This window comes from Myxocyprinus asiaticus, chromosome 17 (assembly GCF_019703515.2).
Source record: "Myxocyprinus asiaticus isolate MX2 ecotype Aquarium Trade chromosome 17, UBuf_Myxa_2, whole genome shotgun sequence".
NCBI classification, from domain to species: Eukaryota; Metazoa; Chordata; class Actinopteri; order Cypriniformes; family Catostomidae; genus Myxocyprinus; species Myxocyprinus asiaticus.
The window spans coordinates 49,586,912-49,607,500 of NC_059360.1; the positions used below are offsets into that span (position 1 = coordinate 49,586,912).

Below are 20,589 nucleotides of genomic sequence, written 5' to 3' on the forward strand. Positions count from 1 at the left end.
GTAAATGACAGCAGATAATCTCAAGAGCAGGAAAAGAACACACAGGTTCTGTTTTCCTAGAAGAGAGAGACTGTATATATTCAACATGTATATATGCTAAAGATTTCTTTTGTCAACTGTTACGAACACACTAATAACACATGACCTCTGACCTTCACTGTCAGAACAAAAAGATACTGTTAATGGAAAACTTCCATCACTGGGGTGATATTCTCAACGGGACCCTTTCTGTACCTCTGGTTAAAATGTATAACTCATTTTGGGTACATAATTGCACCCATATCATATACCCGACGACCCCACATGCTTCATCTGTGACCTCAGGAAAGGTCAAATGGCGCAGGTTATTATGTTTACTCTGATAAGCCCTTTATAATTAACTATTTCAATATTCATGAGAGCGTTTGCCTGTTCACTCAGGAATCTGTCATACAGAGAGGATGATGGTGTGAGATTAATAGTAACTGGTTTATTGATCCCCTGTTTTAATCAAACACTTAATCAGATACACTGCATTTATTAGTACAGGATGGGCTCTTTTGACTTGGGGCAGTAAGAAACCACCCAGAACACCTTAGCAACCACATAGCAACCATCCACAGCATTGTAGCCGTGAGTGAGTAAAAATCTAGTTTGTATCTAAAAGCACTGGACCTCCTGTACCTCCATCAGGAAGTCAGTTTATGTGGAAGTGTTTCTCTCTCTTGCTGTTATATTGTCATAAAACTAAATCATGAGTTTGAATTAGTGGATTTTGCAGATACCATATCAAAATCCCAATAATAATAATAATAATAATAAAGGTAAATCATGTGAGACTTTTAACTATAAAGAAGCCCAAAACACACAAGGGACTAAGTAAGAGATCAGGACTTTGATTTGATCTTACAGGTTTGATCAGAATGGCGTGTTCAATCTGTGTGTCTGTCAGTGATCTGTCAGAGAGGTGATATGAAGCTCTGTTCATCCCGTTACAATGCCTCATATCTGTGCATCTGTAGAATATGAGAACAGCTGCTATCAGATGCTGTTTCACACAGTTTGAAAACAGTTTCCAAATGTTAGCGTTTTCCAAAGTATGTGGTAATGGGAGAGCGTTTACAAAAGTCTCTGTTTTCAGTGGAGGAAAACACTGTTCTAGTGTGGATGAGAGGTGTAAATGAAGCAAAATCAATGTGTTTTTAAACTAAACTGTATTAGTGTGGATGTGGCCTAAGAGTTGAGCTGTAGCTGTTTACTTCACCTTTAAACGTCCCGTGTGGTTCTACTGAAATGTGAATCTGGAATGAATCGGACTGTAAAACTTCTGTTTTCTATCTTCAGTCTCCACTGATCTGCTTTGATCAAAATGTGTTTGATTTATTGAAGTGAAATGAAGCCGTTCAGACTGTTAAACCAAACCAATAAAACAAAGTAGATTCAAGCGGATGGAATATTTTACTGCTGTTTAATAATGTGTTCACACTGGAGAGATTTCATTAAGCAGCGAGAGATGTGTTTGCTTCTCAGTCTATGAAAGACCATTGATAAATAAGGTCGTCCGAGGTGATAAAGTTAAAAATCTTAAAAAAATCTAGAATAAATCCCTCTGTTCACAGAAATGTTATCTTTATGTCCAAAACGTTTATAGCATTTTCAGAAAAAAAGGTACTAAAATGCTTTCCTTGAATTTAACCTTGTGCGACCCCGCGTCCACATGTGTGGACATTGCATGTTGGCTTCACTATATACAACGCATAATTTAAACTGAATACCGACTGAACACTGTTCACAAGACTCTAGACTGTCATTTAAGGGTTAAACTTCTGCCGCACCGAGTATTGCCGAAACTTCTCCTACGGATGCAGCGCCAATAAAAGAACCTCTGGTGAGAAGTCAGTGGTTCTCAACCCTGTTCCTGGAGGCCCCCCAACACAACACATTTTGGATACCTCCCTAATCAAATACACCTGATTCAACTCATCAGCTCATTAGTGGAGGCTCCAAGATCTTAACTGGGTGTGTCAGAAAAGGGAGGTATACAAAATGTGCAGTGTTGGTAGGCCTCCGGGGACAGGTTTGGGAACCACTGATCTAAGTGTTTTCATGGAATATAGTGTGTCAGAAGGTCACTTACGTACTGCGGAGCTAGACCATTCAAAGCTTTGTATGTAGTTAACAGAATGTTAAAATTAATACAAAATCAAAGCAGTCGGTCATTTTATTTGAAAAGGGTTAAAAATGTAATTTCCATCAGTGTAATTTCCAGCACAGAAGTCTGTTAAACACAATACACTGTGGTGGGAATTTTCATGACAAAAATGACATAAATCTCCTGTGATGCATGAACACACACTGTTGGACATTGTTAGAAGACAAATAAAATAAAATAATGAGATTGTTAAAACATTTTTAATGAGACTTTATTTTCAAGAAATTCACAGTGATAAGTGACAGAACTTTACACCAAATCAATATTTCATGCCCATTTATTGATTTATTTATAATATTATTTGATTCATTTAGTGTAATAAGTGTTTTATCTTCATGACTATTTTTAGGTTTGAAACATTTGGTGTTTGGGTTTATTTTGCTATAATGACCAGTTGACCTCACTGAGACTTAAACACTTTATATGTGTTCTCGTGCAGGTGTTGCGTGTGTTTAAGGCTGGTGTTCAGCAGATGCTTGACATCTTGTTTCTGAGTGACGGTAAAGAGTTTGTGAGCAGCACTGACGCTGTTAGTCGAGACTCTGCAGACTGAACGCTCATCGCCTGGGACTTTAACACCACCACCAAAATCTCCAACCAGATATTCCATGTAAGAAACACTCGTCAGACCACTGTATTTGTGTCAAAATGGAAGAAATATGAGTTGCTAGATTTCTTCATATTATGATTTTAAACCTTAAACCTTTAAGCTCTGACCGTATTTTTAAAGATTTCCTGTTTCAGTGGCAAAGTCTTATAAAGTCTTATAACTCGACAAAAAAATAAAATAAAATAAAATAATGGAGGGTCAAGTGTTTGGTATCTTTGAAGAAAACTTTTCAATTTTTTTAATGATATAAATTATGATACATTCTGAGACTCACTAAAAAACAGCTGAAAAATCACCAAAAAATTACTTTTTTTCTTATTATTCTGATTTGACATTATATATCTCTGGATATAAACAAGGTGGCTCCAAAAAACTGCTCTTGTTTTGTTCCAATCATGTCAACTGTATCTGAGAATTTTTTTTTTGTTTGTTTTTTTTTTGCGTTGTTACGACAAAGCAATCAAAAGTTATAGCATCACAAAAATAATTTATCATAGTGTCCAAAAACATCTCCAAACAAATAAAACATAATAATTGTACATAAGAACTAATTACACATGCAAACACAACAATGACTAAAGGTTTGCATAGCATGCAGACATGATTTTAGTAATGAGATTTCACAGAATGAGTTTCATTCTGTGTCATTTGAGTCATCATTGAGTCTGTGTCATGTATTTGGCGCCATCTCCTGGTGGCCATATGTAACATTGTGCTTCATGTGGATTATCTAATGATCTATACATCTGATTACCTTGTGTGTGGACTCGTTTGAAATATAATCACCTAATGGTATGTGATATTTTATGTTCTGTTTGTCTTTCGTTAAGTTATAAGTGAAAACACGGCTGTAACAAGGTTAAAATGGGAAAGGAGGAGGCAGGAACTGGCTGAACAAAGTAATATTTAATAGGAACTTAAACAAAAAGTCACAAAATATAAATGCACACATGGCAGCTGCATGTGGCTTTCTCTCTCCCGAACTGCCACATTCCACTGCACTTATCCCTCTCCTCGGCTGATTAGCCCGACTGGGGCCCGGGTGTGCATAGTCACGGCCTGGCCCCGCCCTCCTCCTCATCACAGCGGCATATAGGCAACACTAACATAATTGTCAAAGACATATACTTAGCTATTACTTGCTATATTTTTGTCTGTGAGTAAAACAAATAGGCTGGTTGTATTCTACTCTTTGAGAGCTTTCTAACAACATATGACACATGGCTATTTGATCAGTTTGATGTTTTTACTGATTGCAATAATATGTACCGCGCAATGGTTTTATAAATTACTAAAATGGAACACTTGTGATTTATCTGTAAATTTCAAAGCACTTGTTCAGTTTTGGTCATAATGTCTACATGCACTGGAAAGTAGAGCTTCTAATCTTTCAAATGATATCTATTTTGTGTTGGTCAAGACTGTAGTTATTAATATACGGACGATTATTTTTTTCTCATGGGGCCCATCCGAGCTTAAAGGGTTAAATATGAAGAATAAATCTGCAAGCAGCGGTTAGTGTAATGCACTGAGTGTATAAAACTCCTGTAATGAAGCAGATGAGATTATTGACCTCTGTGTTCAGAATTGACCGTTGAACTGGAGGATTTCATCTGGCTGACTTTTGTCTGTAATATCACAGCTGAACATTGATATTGTCAGATCATATTCTTCTCCATTACTCTAGGAAAAACAGATTTAACATGAATGTGCACAAAACCTGAAAGAAAAATCACAACACATTTAAAACTGTTAATGACAAACACCATCATTAATGCACACATCTCTCTTTCTGAAAAGTGCACAAGTGTAGTGTGCTTCAGTGTTCTGTAGTGCACTTCTGTTCGATTTCAGACATTTGGATCTTTCAGGAAAACTTGTTTCCCAAGAGTAAAGGGTCTCTTTGAAAATGCAAGTCTCTAACTCAAGTGTCGTGGCGGGGCAAATTTAACCACTAGTTGCTAGGCATCCCATCCAACCTTACGCTGGATTCCTGATGTGTGCAGATATTGGTCTTGTGTTATTGTAGGAACGTTACACCTGCCCGTGTCTGTCATCTCACCCACTGGAGAATAGTTTCGTGGCTCAGACAAATGGCAGCTATTCTGCCCTATTTTCAGCCCAGCGGCTGTACAGAATGAATAAGAGACGGCGATATGAAGGACACAAGGTCAGCTCGACCCAATCATTGTGCCACGTACAGCTGCATGATCATGAATCATTATTTAATATCAGTCTCGTCTCCAGACACTGTTTCAAAGACATTCTGTGAGATGGGTCGCTCTGGAGAACTGAGAAATTGTTTGAAATAAAATCTCTTACGAACCTTTTCTGTGTAAAGTTATATACAGTTTTACAACTTTGTTTCCATGAGTATGTAACACTGTAAACCATAAAACGACTGTAAAAACAATGATTTAAACAACTCTTTAAATCTTTAAACCCTCAAAATATTGGCCCCATTCACTTCCATTGTAAGTGTCTCACTGTAACCGTTTTGTTTTTACCTCCTGAGACCCGAGTGTGACTGCTGTGTGCATTTTCCATTTCCCTTTTTCATTTGTAACTAGTAGCACCTAATAAACAAAACAAAACAAAAAAAGTTTTTTTAGTGCAAATAGTTTTCCTAAAAATCAGTCTCCTCATATGTGGACAGCAGGACTAAGTTGTGAAAATGTAAATAATATCAAGCTATAAAAAGTCAGATTTTTTTTTCATCAAATAGTTTATTATGTGTTTATTGAGTGTTGATTATTCATGTTACAGACATTACATCAGAGATTATCATAATTAATTCTGATTTAAAGTAATGTCCAGCATCATCCAATCACTGTCAATCATGTTAAAATAAAATGATACATTATAAATTCTGAATCTATGTACTGATTATCATTGTCACATGTCTGTCAAACATGTTGAGTGATCCAAACATCATCTGCAGCCTGAAACTGAACTTTTGATCAGATTTTAGGAGTGAATGCACTTAACTGCATAGAGAGCTATAGGATGCTCCCTTGCTCCCTATTTAGTGAATGACTTAACCTCCAGTGTGCTGTCTGTCTGCACTGGTCTCAGAACAGTTTGAAATGCACCTTATTTTCATCCTAACTCCATATAAAGCCTCTAAAAGACACATTTTTCAGCTTTTGTATGAACTCATTTATTCTCAATGTGATAATACACAGTAAATATAGGAATGCATTTATTAATATTAATGAATAGAACTGTATTGCACAGTGATAACAAAATAAAATATAACCCTAACCCACAGATGTCTTAATGTTAAACATGTTTTTAACATGTTTTTTCAACTTTTGAGTGAATAATATCCCAAAATCCACATATGTGGACATCATGTTTATCAGTGCGCTGACGTGTGAAAAATGAACAGATTTTTTAAAGCGACATATCAGACGAAACTAGAGACTCTCCTCTTTACACCCAAACAGGTTTCAATGAAAAAAAGTAAAGAAGTTTCTTACCAGAGGTTCTTTTGTTGGCGCTGCATCCGTAGGAGCGCTTCAAGGACATTGACGTCATGCTGTTGTGTCACGTGACTCGCTGCGGCAGAAGTTTAACCCTTAAATGACAGTCTAGAGTCTTATGAACAGTGTTCAGTCAGTTTAAATTCATTTAAATCATGTGTTGTGTAGAGCAAAGACAAAATACAACGTCCACACTTGTGGACACAGGGTTTCACGTGGTTAATTATTAATAATGTTTGAATTAATAATTAAGTTGTTGTCTCACTTGGGATATTACTTTATGTTAAATCTGTAACTATGGATTATAAACTGATTGTATAATGTGTGTTGTTTGTAGGTGGATTTTCTGCAGACAGGCATGTTCTGGTGTCGGGCAGCTCTACCGGTTTTGTTCACTTCTACGACTTTCAGAGTTCACAACCCCTAAACATGCTACAGGTCATGAACACGCGTGTTCATCCCGTGTTACTTGCTGTGATGGCCTTGGGTGATTGGCTAGGAGAAATCATAATATGGAATTAATCAAGTGATTGTTTATTTATCACTGTTGAACTGAAATAAAGCACTGAATGTTTTATAAAGACCCCGAAAACTCTTCAATGGGGAAATTATTTCCACTGAATTTCTCAACATTCATACATAATGCTCTTCATTAATGTGAATAAAATTCACATGACATTGCACTTTTGATTTATACACTAAATGTTTGTTTATTTGTGTACTTCTAATGGGTGTAAAGTACTTAAGTAAATGACCAAAAACAATGTGAACCACTGCTTTACAATTGTCCAGAGAGAGAGAGAGAGAGAGAGAGAGAGAGAGAGTGAGAGAGAGAGAGACACAGACACACAGACAGAGAGAGAGAGAGAGAGAGAGAGAGAGACAGACACACAGACAGAGAGAGAGAGAGAGAGAGAGAGAGAGAGAGAGACAGACACAGACACACAGACAGAGAGAGAGAGAGAGAGAGAGAGAGAGAGAGAGAGACACAGACACACAGACAGAGAGAGAGAGAGAGAGAGAGAGAGAGAGAGAGAGAGATTGATGACTGATTGGCTGATTGCTGTGGATCGTCTCTCCCTCCTGCACCAATGAGAACGCTGGATTCCTGATGTTCATCAGCTGTACAGAGTTTAAATACTCTTGAGTTTGAGATCACAGATTGATTCACACCTGCAGTAAAAACATGAGCATTTAATTTCCTGTCTTTGTGTTTGTTAGTTTTGTCTTCATTAGTTAAAGTCTCTCTGTGTGCTCTTGTGTTCTCAAAACACCTTCAAGAAAACAAAGATTTTCTGCATCATATTTTCCCCTTTAGTCTGTCTGAATGATCAGAGTGCACAGTTTATACTTCTGCATTTTTCTGTTTGTGTCCCTAAATTTATACTTAAAGTTAAAATGACATTAATTAATAGCAATTTTTGTTGTAATGTGGCATTTAAAAATGTTCACCAATTAATACTGAAACAAGAATGACATCAAATGAGTTCATCATGTTTATTTAGCAAAGAAATGTAGAAACATGCATCGAACAGTTGAGCAGTTTTTCTTTGAATCTTGTCAGGTAAAATTGTGAGGTAGAACATGACAGCAGGATTTCCAACCAAGGATCATTGAATTTAAACAATCAAGATCTCTTGTTTAATGCAGACAACTATTCCAAAATAAAACGTGTGTGATGCTGATTCATATGTGTGTTTCTCTGCTGTGGAAGAAGGACAGTGATGTTCGAGTAAAAGCATCTTTGAGATGTTCTGAAGTGATTTTATTTGTAAAGCAGCCTGAGATCATCTAATCAACTCCAGTGAAGTTCAGCTTGATTCAGTGTGACCCGTTCAAACAACTGAGTTTTGTTCAATTTAGAAGCAAAGTTAAATACATTACATTAAAATTAATTAAAGAAAATGATGCCTTATCATACTGTACATGCCTGTTTTATCTGGAATAAACAGTGCAAATCCAACTACTACAAGAATTAATACATCTTATTTGTGTTGTTTGAAGAGCTGCAGTCTGTAACATCAGATGAACTATACATGCTAGAATTACTCTGAAGTCGATGTTTATAAAGATGTCCTCACATTAAAATTGAACACCAAATTTAATGAGCTATAATGGTCATCTGGAAAACATTCAGGGAAAACAGTGGGCATTGTAGGTCATTTTCCATTATGAAAAACTTAATTCAAGTAAATAAATCAACTGTTTGCACATTTTCATGGCTGTTGTCTTCTGATTTTGCCTCAAGAACAGTTCTGTTTTAAGCTTGAACTGACAGATATTGAATAATTATTCTGATCTTTCTCAACATATGCATATCATGTTATTAAACTGCACACATGCTTTATGCATTATATCCATACAAAACAACATATAGACATTCAGTCGTGTTTAAACTCAGATTATGAATACAGATCCACTTACTGAACAGAAAACACATGGAAATAAAGTGACTCGATGGTTTGAAGCAGCTGAAATATAAATGCATGAAATATAGACTACAGGTAGACTGATATATCGGTTTTACTGATTAATCGGTGCCAATAGTTGCTTATAGAACTCAGTTTTCTGCAAAAATCTAGGCCGATAATTGCCCATTTTTCACTATGTAACACAATTTTTGTTCCTGAGTAGTAAGTGTTATTTCCTAATTGCTTATAGCTCAAAAGTATCGAAAATGGCTATTATTCCCCACAAACTTTGCTTTTGTGACCAGGACAGTGATATTATGAAATGTACCTATTTTTCAGAATATTCCAGATAGATTAAGTGCTGAGTAAACTTGGAGTAACTTCTAGAACTTTCTAGAACTTTCCAGTAATATAAATAGTAGTATTTATATGTATTTATTCCACCAGTTCAGTTTAATTCCAGCTGCTTAAGTGGATACATATCAAGACCTTGCTGGACGCCTGGAAGTATGATGAGTACGGCTGGGAGGTCATAGGAGACTTCAAAAGTGGCATTCCTGATGGGTCTCCAAGGCGGTTTTACCAAGTTTCCCTGATGGGACACCAAGGCGCACAACCACAGGCGGGACTGGCCACAGCGGACCGAGTTCTCTGTGGGGAGGAACAACGTCAACTGGGAGCCACTGGTGGACCCCCGGAAGGTGCTGATGCCACCACTGCACATCAAATTGGGCCTTATGAAACAATTTGTCAGAGCTCTAGATAAGGAGTCGGCAGCCTTCAAGTACCTTCAAGACTTCTTCCCTAAGCTGTCTGAGGCAAAGGTCAAAGCCGGTGTCTTCGTCAGACCACAGATAAAGAAGATCCTGGAGTGCAATGAATTCCCCAAGAAGCTCACTAGTAAGGAGAAAGCGGCTTGGAACAGCTTTGTCGCAGTGTTTCGGGGCTTCCTGGGCAATCACACAGCCGAAAACTATGTGGAACTGGTTGAAACTCTTGTGAAGAACTACAGCACAATGGGCTGTAGGATGTCCCTCAAAGTCCATATCCTTGATGCTCATCTTGATAAATTCAAGGAGAACATGGGAGCGTACTCGGAGGAGCAAGGCGAGAGCTTCCATCAGCATATACTGGACTTTGAATGCCGTTATCAAGGACAGTATAACGAGAACATGATGGGAGACTACATTTGGGGGCTGATTCGTGAAAGTGATTTACAGTGGAATCGTAAATCTCAAAAAACTACTCACTTCTAAATCTTTTGTAGTCATTTTTGTATTACTTTACTATAAATACATGTTAATTTGATTTTTTCTGACTTTATGTGAACGAAAAGACACTACTAAGACAATTCGCCTGTTTTCTCATTGGAAATAGGTAAATTTCAAAATATCACTGTCCTGGTCACAAAAGCAAAGTTTGTAGGGAATAATAGCCATTTTCGATACTATTGAGGCATAAGCAATTAGGAAATAACACTTACTACCCAGGAAGGAAAAAAAAAAATGTGTTACATGGTGTTATTATTATTTATTCTTGATTAACAAGCACGTGGGGATTTGCTGTATCTAAATCTTTTACCCTTCATCCAAATTTTTATCCTCACTTCAATGCATATTTTATTATTTGGATTAGATAATCACATGTTCTAATCTGAAGTGAGGGCACACAAGACTATATGAAAACGTGCTCCATCAGCTCCAAAGTTCATTTCTTCTGAATAATAATAAACTATATTCCTCATTAAACCTCATCTGGTGATATATCTGTATATAAAACTCTTCATCTGGTGAATATATAAGCTATAAAAAAAACATATTTTGGTAAACACTTAACACTCAAGTTTCCGTTATTTCAAAATAAGAGTCCATTGTGTGTTTCGGGCTTGTTTATAGTGTAAAGTCCCGCGTTATGCACCAAATCTCCATTTTTATCTGTTTGTTTTTGGGATTTTGGTTGAACAGTAAATTACAGGAAAGACTAACAAAAATAATCGTCAGATTAAGCGGTTATCAGTCAATCTGTTATCTTAAAAAGCAAAATCAACTGTCGGTCGACCTCTAATATAAACTCTGTTCTGACATTCACAGCACACAAAATAGTAGCTTTTCGATTTACTATTTCAAATGTAATTATGAATGACATAGTTTTTACATCTTTATTGTTAATACTCCTGTGTGTCATTCATATTCACATTCATATGTTTGAGTGGCCCAAAGTCAACTTCTGACTAAACCAATGGCGTGGGACTAACTGTTTGTCTAACTAATGGAAGACAGATGGAGTGTTTGGGAAACCCAAATATTTTTCCATTTGGACACAGAAATGACACACTTCACCTTTGAATTTTCACTAAAGAGCTGCATTAATGTGCAATGTTTTTCAATCGACCCACAGTAATAACTGCAGAGAGTAACATGAACATTGATTGTGGGAAACCAGTGTCAGTTGAGCAGTGTTCCATACAGCTGTGCTTTGGTCAGACTGTCTTTTCGACTGAGTCCCGTGTTTCCAGACTTTTGGTACTGTGGTGTTTTCTTCAGACTTGGAAGATCCTTCTTGTAGCGCTGGACACCAGAAGCTTTGAGACTTTGATGAAGAGACTCGACTGAACTATTGACACTCTCGTAATCTTTCTTCAGACCATCTGTGGTGTTCTGCTGCTCTTTTACAGACATGAAGCAGCTACTCTTTGACCTCTGACCTCCATCATTTGAGCACAACATCAGTCCTCTGTCAGTCTTCAAAAGATTGAGACTCTTTGGGTTTAGAATAGGACTGGAGCTGGCTGAAGCGGAGACACATGGATCCAGCACACGTGTGTGGAGCACGTCGTCTTTCTCCTGAAAACTGTTGTACAGTTTGATCTTTGACAAACCCGCAGTGAAGTGTGGCTCTGAGAAACTGAAGGGTGAGACGCGTCCAAACAAGAAGCTGTAATAACCTGGAGAACCGACTGTGAATCCATGGAAAGGCTCTTCATGAGGGGAGTAGTTTGCATGGAAACCCTCGTCTTCTGGGTTGCTGTCAGTGGAATTCTCTCCTTGTATCCGGTCAGTTTCTCTGGCATGAACGTCCACGCTCTGTCTGCGTTCGTGCCAGCGGTCTCGCCGCCGCTCATCTGTGGGGCAGTAGAGCGCCGTGTCGCTGCAGTAAAGGTCAGAGGTCTTATAGATGACACGCCTCTGGAGTTTGTCAGTCGTTCCGCTGCGGCTCAGGTGTTCTGCGTCATGTGTTTGTGGAGTCGGTGAGCACGTCACTGGACAGCTTCCGCCCGGTTCTGGTTTCTGCAGGACTTTGGCAATGACGGCAGTGGGCACAGCATCAGAATAAGAGTCACATAGAGAAATGTTTCACCCGTGACCCTGTTTCTCCATGTGAGAACTCACTCGCTCCTGGAAATCAATGGGAAGCTGCAAACAAAACCAGAGACACACAAATACAGACAATGAGAGAAATATTAAGACCTGTAATGGGCTAGAAATGATGGTGTCATGAAAAAGAATAGATACAGACAGAGATGAAATCATACTTGTTCTGTTAACGTTCTCTTAACCTCTATATTCAGATAATATGAAGGATTAAATTAATACAAAATATCTCATTCTTCAGTTAATATGTAGGATTTGCTGGAACATGTATTTTGTATCTATTATTGTACCACAATACTGAAAACTACAGTAAGCCTTAATTTTGAGTTTCCAAAACCCCGCCCTCCAAAGATACCAAATGAGCTTTATTGAGTCCGACAGGAGCAGAAACGGTTGTTAAAAACAACAGCAGCATAATTGCACCATCTACTGACAACTGTTATGGACAACATGGCATAAAAATGGCATTAAGCCTCAATAATCCACTGCAACTACAATACAATGAGAACGTGCAAAATGATTGACAGGTCGAAAGCGTCATTGTCTGTGACCCGCAGACACATTTTTATTTGCTGTTTGCAGAATCTAGAGGTAAGAGGGGGCGTGGCTAATCCAATGGCTCAACTTGTGGAAATTCTAGAATGCTGTCACAGAGACCGGTGAGATATCTCACAACACACATTTCAGTAATATATTTCGGTGAGTATGAAACGTTTTTGCATATCTTTCCATGAAAAAAAAAATAGCTTGTAGCATACTGAAGTAAATAAAAAAGGGTTAAGATAATCAAATCATAAAATAAGATGTGCCCCATGTGCATAGTCTTTATACACTTACATGCAGTTTCTTTCCCCTAAAAACAAGAAATCAAAGTTCATACCAACAGAAGTCTTGTAAGTAAATTATATTTGTTTATTATATTTAGACTAAAATGTAAGAAGTATCAAACCTCTTTGATTTTCCTGATTTTTAGTTTTAGTTTGTTTATCTGCTTTTATTTAAGTCTATTTTAACTGCAGGGGAAAAAGAAAAAAAGGACAAAAGAATATTCAAATAAAATGGTTAATATTAACGGCTCGTCTTTGTTACGAGGAGAAAGAGGCATTGTTAATTTCAGAGCTGAAAGGGAATTGCTATTCAAAGGCCACCCAAAATATGATTTAAAAGACATTTTCACTCAGAAAAGAAAGATTCTGATGCTGTCATCGGATTTCAACACATTTGCTAAGATTCTCAAGGCGAGACGCATGGATTTCTTGTTCAAGTAACGGTAGGAATACATTAAAAATATGTGTTAAGGACTATAGGTAATAGCAGTTGCATAGCATTATTTCTGGATAGTCTGATATGTGGGTATGATTTGGTGAGCTGAACTGACTGCTGTGAAGGATTAGATGGTGTGTTTTGAATTTTGACTCCATGCAAAACTGTATTGCAAAAGGCTCTGGACTGATCTAGTTCCCGTTTCACAATTACCATTGATCTTAGTAGTTACCCAGCTAGCAAATTTATGTTCTTAAAACATTTTTCAAATGTTACATTGTGGTTGTGGGAACATGAAACTGTCCAATTTTAAGAACAGCAGCAAATGGACTACCACCCCTGGAGTCGCGAGTTTGAATCCAGGGCGTGCTGAGTGACTCCAGCCAGGTCTCCTAAGCAACCAAATTGGCCCGGTTGCTAGAGAGGGTAGAGTCACATGGGGTAACCTCCTCGTGGTCGTGATTAGTGGTTCTCGCTCTCAATGGGGCGTGTGGTAAGTTGTGCGTGGATCGTGGAGAGTAGCATGAGCCTCCACATGCTGTGAGTCTCCGCGGTGTCATGCACAACGAGTCATGTGATAAGATGTGCGGATTGAGGGTCTCAGAAGCGGAGGCAACCGATCCTTCCGACGGGTGAATATCCGCAAAGCCACGGGCCCAGACGGCATTCCGGGCCGCGTCATCAGAGCGTGCGCGAACCAGCTGGCTGGTGTTTTTACGGACATTTTCAACCTTTCCCTCTCTTTGTCTGTAGTCCCCACATGCTTTAAAACATCCACCATTGTGCCTGTTCCAAAGCAATCAAAAATAACTTGCTTAAATGACTGGCGTCCTGTTGCTCTGAGCCCCATCATCAGCAAATGCTTTGAGAGACTAATCAGAGATTACATCTGCTCTGTACTGCCTGCCTCACTGGACTCACTGCAGTTTGCTTACCGCAACAACCACTCCACTGATGATGCCATTGCATCTACAATAAACACTGCTCTCTCCCACCTGGAAAAAAGGAACACATATGTGAGCATGCTGTTTGTAGACTACAGCTCAACATTCAACACCATAGTGCCCTCCAAGCTTGATGAGAAACTCCGGGCTCTGGGCTTAAACAGCTGGCTGTGCAGCTGGATCCTGGACTTCCTGTCAAGCAGATGCCAGGTAGTTAGAATAGGCAGCAACATCTCCTCATCACTGACCCTCAACACTGGAGCCCCACAGGGCTGTGTTCTCAGCCCACTCCTGTATTCCCTGTACACACATGACTGTGTGGCAACACATAGCTCCAGTGCCATCATTAAGTTTGCTGATGACACGACGGTGGTAGGTCTGATCACTAACAATGATGAAACAGCCTACAGAGAGGAGGTGCACACTCTGACACACTGGTGTCAGGAGCGCAACCTCTCCCTCAATGTCAGTAAGACAAAGGAGCTTGTGGTGGACTTCAGAAGAAAAGACAGAGAACACAGTCCCATCACCATCAATGGAGCACCAGTGGAGAGAGTCAGCAGCTTCAAGTTCCTGGGTGTCCACATCACTGAGGAACTCACATGGTCCATCCGCACTGAAGTCGTTGTGAAGAAGGCTCATCAGCGCCTCTTCTTCCTGAGACGGCTGAGGAAGTTTGGAATGAACCGCCACATCCTCACACGGTTCTACACCTGCACTGTGGAGAGCATCCTGACTGGCTGTATCTCCACCTGGTACGGCAATAGCACCGCCCACAACCGCAAAGCACTGCAAAGGGTGGTGCAAACTGCCAGACACATCATTGGAGGTGAGCTTCCCTCCCTCCAGGACATATATACAAGGCGGTGTGTGAAAAAAGCTCGGAGGATCATCAGAGACTCCAGCCACCCGAGCCATGGGCTGTTCTCACTTCTACCATCAGGCAGGCGGTATCACAGCATCAGGACCCGCACCAGCCGACTCCATGATAGCTTCTTCCCCCAAGCAATCAGACTTCTGAACTCTTGATCTCCCACGATCAAAATACATCAGCACTGCACTTTATTACCCTTACTCTTATATCTCACACCGGACTGTCATAAATTATATTATTATTATATTATGTCTCTCTTAACAACTGACTATCAACCGACAGCCTGAATGTCAATACAGTACAATACTGTACATTCTATATATATATTCTTTTTTATATATTTTTATTTTTTTATTTTATTGAATAATGTGTATCTATATAGTGCGTATTGTATACTGTACAGTGTATGTTATTATTTGTATATTGTTGAGTGTAATTATGTGTATATCAGATGTTTAAATTGTGTTGTGTTAATTTGATGTTATTGTAAATTGGTATATGTCTCATCACTGTCACGACTGCTATGTTGATCGGAACTGCACCCAAGAATTTCACACACCATTGCACTTGTGTATATGGCTGTGTGACAATAAAGTGATTTGATTTGATTGATTTGACTTGTCCTCCACCACCCGGATTGGTGAGTAACCACGCCACCACGAGGACCTATAGAAAAAAAGGATGTTCTATTAATGTTTAGAACATTTTGTTTTACAACATTTGTTCCAAACCTTTAAATAATGTTAGCCAAAGTTGTTGGAACATTCCCTGATAGGTGGGTAAAAGCGTTTTCTATTTTTATTTTTTATGTGCGTTTCCCAAAACTGCACTTAATATGTGCCTTCGAGGACACAGTCCCCTCTGAGGACAAGGCCGCTCAATCGCTTGGCAGAACTGACGCACTGGAATTAGAAGATTGCAGTAGACATGATAATCTATGCATCAGTGGTCTTCGTGAGGGGATCAAAGGGGACAATGCATTGGCCTTTATTATCGGAAATCTTCACAAGTGGTTTCCAGATCTGAAGGGGGAAAAGGTGGAAATAATGAGGATAATGATCATCAAGTGTCTTCCCTTCACAGAAAGAGACCAGATTTTAAAAGCATCAAGAAAGGATCCACTGGAAATCTCCGGTCAGTTGAATGCACAAAAAAGAAACGCAGATCTTTCTATCCATTGATGCACAAGGCAAGACAGATGGGATTTACTGCCTTGTTACTTTATCCAGCAACAGTTAAACTGTCACGGGGAGCAGAAGTTCTCTTATGCAAGGATTCCGTAGAAGCTGAAAACCTCCGACGATAAGTGGACTCGAATCAGCCGTTGGCATAATATCACAGGTCAGCTCTTTTGAAGTTTCTAAAATGAGTTACCAGGTTAGGTGGGAACATGTTCTAAGACTGGTTGTGGAGAGACTCTTTTTTTCTTTTTTTTGGTAGGTAGAGAATGTGTGGGGAAGCAACAAGGATTGTCATTCTGTTTCTTAGTTGATCACAGATCAAATTAAAAGGGTTACGGGAAAGTCGGGAACTTTTCTGTTTATGACTGTAGTGTGTTTGTGTTGTATGTGGGATGTGTTTTTTTTTCTATGTTGACTCAAAGTAAAAGATTTTGTGTTGTGAGGTAGGGAATGGGATTAGGACCCTGTAGTTTTATGTTGTTGTTATTATATATAAATTGGTTTACTTCTTTGAAATCAATAAATAGACCATGCCTGATCTGACTGTAATGTCCTGGAATGTCCAAGGGCTTAACATTCCACATAAGCGTGTTAGTTTTTTAGATCATTTACGGAGGAAGAAAATTGGAAAAACAGGAATCCCACCTTCTTGAGAAAGGTGCTAGAAGAATGAATTATAGATATTATAATGTCGTAGCATCAACATTTTTTCATAAAATGATCGTTGGGAAATGAGGCATGCAATTTAAAAAACTTGGAATAGGGGCTGATATTGAAAGAAGAATTTTTTTTTTTTTTTTTTTTTAAATGCTGATTGCTGCTGTTAAAATTGCATTTATATCTGTATATGCACCAAATGTATATAATATGGACAGAACAGGTGTGAAGGAAGGAGCTGGTCAAAAAGTGGCTTTGGACTGATTTGGAATGATTTTGGACTGATTGATATTTGGCGCACTAAGAACCCGTCATCATGTTATTCAAACAGACATAAATCTTTGTCCAGAACAAACTTCCTTTTTGTTTCCCCACATCTACTTAATAAGGTGCATAATGTAGAAATGCTACCGAATCTGACCACTAATCTGTTAATGGATCTCTCTTTACTGAGAATAAGTATAAACAGCGCTGGACGTTTAACACATTGTTACTTAAAAATAACAAATTCCAGAAACAATTTTTAGAACATTTTAATGACATTTTTAAGATTAATAGAAACTCTGTTAAGGACCCTCAGATATTATTGGATGCAGTTAAAGGGTTTATTAGAAAAGTTTCCATATCCTTTTCTTCCCATCTAATATTTTCAGAAAATCAATTAATTAGAAAGGAAATTAGTGTCAGTTGATTGTAAAATAAATTTGGCTGATAGGCCTACATCTGAATTGATTACAGAGAAGGAAGTGCAAACAAAGTGTGGCAGGGCGGAGGGTGGGTCCGGGTCGTGATTCCACACATCCGGCCCCTAATAAGGCTGATTAAGCCTGACAGGGATAAGGCCGACTGGAGACGGCAGTGCGACAGAGAGAGAGTTACGGACAGCTGTGTTATTTTTTCACCCTTTTTCACCCAATTTGGAATGCCCAATTCCCAGTGCGCTTTAAAGTCCTCATGGTCGCGTAGTGATTCGCCTCAATCTGGGTGGCGGAGGATGAATCCCAGCTGCCTCCGCGTCTGAGACCGCCAACCCGTGCATCTTATCACGTGGCTTGTTGAGCGCATTGCCACGGAGACTTAGCGCGTGTGGAGGCTTCACGCTATTCTCCGCGGCATCCGCGCCCAACTCACCACGTGCCCCACCGAGAACTAACCATATTATAGTGACCACGAGGAGGTTACCCCATGTGACTCTACCCTCCCTAGCAACCGGGCCAATTTGGTTGCTTAGGAGACCTGGCTGGAGTCACTCAGCATGCCCTGGGATTTGAACTAGCAAACTATCAAACTCCAGGGGTGGTAGCCAGTGTCTTTTACCACTGAGCTATTATTTATATTATCAAGCCGGTTCTCGCCGCCTCCTTTCCATTTACCTTGTTACACAAAATAATTAAATAATCTATTTAAACAGAAATTGGAATTTCTCATTTATAGAGCTCGGCAAAAGTTTTATTTTAACGGATCCCGCCCTAGTCGTCTCTTAGCCCTTAAAATTAGATCTAATAAAACTCATTCGGTGGTCACCACAATTAAATCCCCAGACAGTACTATTCATTCGGTGACAGAGAACATCGGTAAGGTATTTCGCTCTTTTTACTTAAAATTATATAGTTCTGAAATTGTACCTAATATGGCCAAGGAGAACGTCTTTTTTGATGATCTCAAATGACCTTCGGTTAACTCTGAATCTGCTGCATTATAAGAAGCTCCAATTGCACTTTCTGAACTGGAGGAGATAGTTAAAAGTATAAAAAAGCGGTAAATCTCCGGGGATAGATGGTATCCTGCCAGAATTCTATGTTCTATTCTGTCGGCAGATGGGCCCACTAATATTGGATATGTTTAATTTTGCAATTGACAAGGGAGAATTTTTACAAAACTCAAATATAGCAGTTATATCTCTGCTTTTGAAGAGGAATAAAAATACAATAGATTTCGCAAGTTATCGTCCAGTTTCTTTATTGAATGCGGACAGTACATTATTTGCTAAACTTATAGCAAGACGGTTAAAGCCTTTTATGAATTTTTTGGTACATATGGACCAAACTGGTTTCGTTAAAACACGCCTGGCTTCTGACAGTGTTAGAGAGACTACTTCACATTGTTAATGAAGTTATTAATATGAAACATCCTTGTGCTGTACTTTCTTTGGATGCTGAAAAAGCGTTTTAGAGTGGCATTATCTATGGTCTGTTTTTAGGTTTTATAATTTTCCCGAGAAATATATATTAATGATTTAAACTATTTATGCCTCTCCCAAAGCAGTTAATGGCATGTTATCTACAAGTTTTAATATTGACAGGGGTACGCGACAAGGATGTCCTCTATCCCCTCAGTTATTTGCTTTATCATTTGAACCACTTGCACAGGCTGTGTGGCACTCTCCTAATCTTACAATTAAATTTTTCTTTTTTTTTATCCCCTTTTCTCCCAGTGTGGAATGTCCAATTCCCACTACTTAGTAGGTCCTCGTGGTGGCGTATTGACTCGCCTCAATCTGGGTGGTGGAGGACAAGTCTCAGTTGCCTCCGTTTCCGAGATCATTAATCCACGCATCTTATCACGTTGTGCATGACACCGCGGAGACTCACAGCATGTGGAGACTCATGCTACTCTCCACGATCTACACACAACTTACCACACGCCCCATTAAGAGCGAGAACCACTAATCACGACCACGAGGAGGTTACCTCATGTGACTCTACCCTCCCTAGCAACCGGGCCAATTTGGTTGCTTAGGAGATCTGGCTGGAGTCACTCAGCACACCCTGGATTCGAACTCGTGACTCTAGATGTGGTAGTCAGCGTCAATACTCGCTGAGATACCCAGGCCCCCCAATCACAATTTTTAACACCGATCACGTAATATCTCTATATGCTGATGATGTTCTATTGTACTTGTGTAATGTTGGTGTTGGTTTACCAGGGATTTCATCAATTTTTAATCAATTTAGGGAGACTTCTGGCTATAAAATAAACTGGACAATATCGTGCCTTTTACCATTAAACAGTGGAATAACTAATATAGCCGTACCTTCCAATATGCTTACCATTCTGAAGTTTAAATACTTGGGCCTGGATATTTTTTCTTCAGTAAGATTAATAATAGAGAAATATAGTAATAGTTTTTTAAATAGTGTTATTGCTGAATTAGAACGCTGGACCACTACCCCAAATTCTCTTCAGGCAAGGATTGCAGCTCCATGTTACCACTTCCCCCACCTGCTGGATTCTGGAATAAATTGCACAAAGCAATTTCAACGTTTATCTGGAAGGGCAAACATCCAAGGATTAAAATGTTGACTTTGCAAAGAAAGAGGAAAGCAGGGGCTCTGGGCTTGCCCAACTTTACATTTTATGCATGGGGATTTGTACTGAGACCTTTAATGTACTGGTTGAACCCTTCAGCATCTGTGGCTTGGTGTAATTTGGAGGAGAATATAGTTAAACCTCATCGGTTACAAGATCTTATTTACTCCAATATTTCTGATAAAAACAGTAAAGTTAAATTTGGTCCAATAATAGTGTATGTGATTAAAACATGGAATCTAGTAGGAAGGATAACAAAGCTTGAATCTATAATTAATTCTAAGCTTCTATTG

The 20,589-nt window shown here is 38.9% G+C and overlaps 1 protein-coding gene and 1 pseudogene across 1 annotated transcript; one reads left to right on the forward strand and one right to left on the reverse strand.

Annotated features, from left to right (window-relative positions):
- The first annotated feature begins 394 nt into the window (after positions 1-394).
- wdr25 (WD repeat domain 25) lies at positions 395-6,808 on the forward strand. Its single transcript, XM_051722517.1, is given in 5 exon segments — positions 395-448; positions 2,631-2,801; positions 4,831-4,971; positions 6,455-6,494; positions 6,624-6,808. Coding segments are annotated over 5 exon segments (591 nt in total).
- A 4,333-nt stretch (positions 6,809-11,141) lies between these two features.
- The window catches only part of LOC127455002 (uncharacterized), a 31,148-nt pseudogene continuing 21,700 nt past the window's right edge, over positions 11,142-20,589 (reverse strand).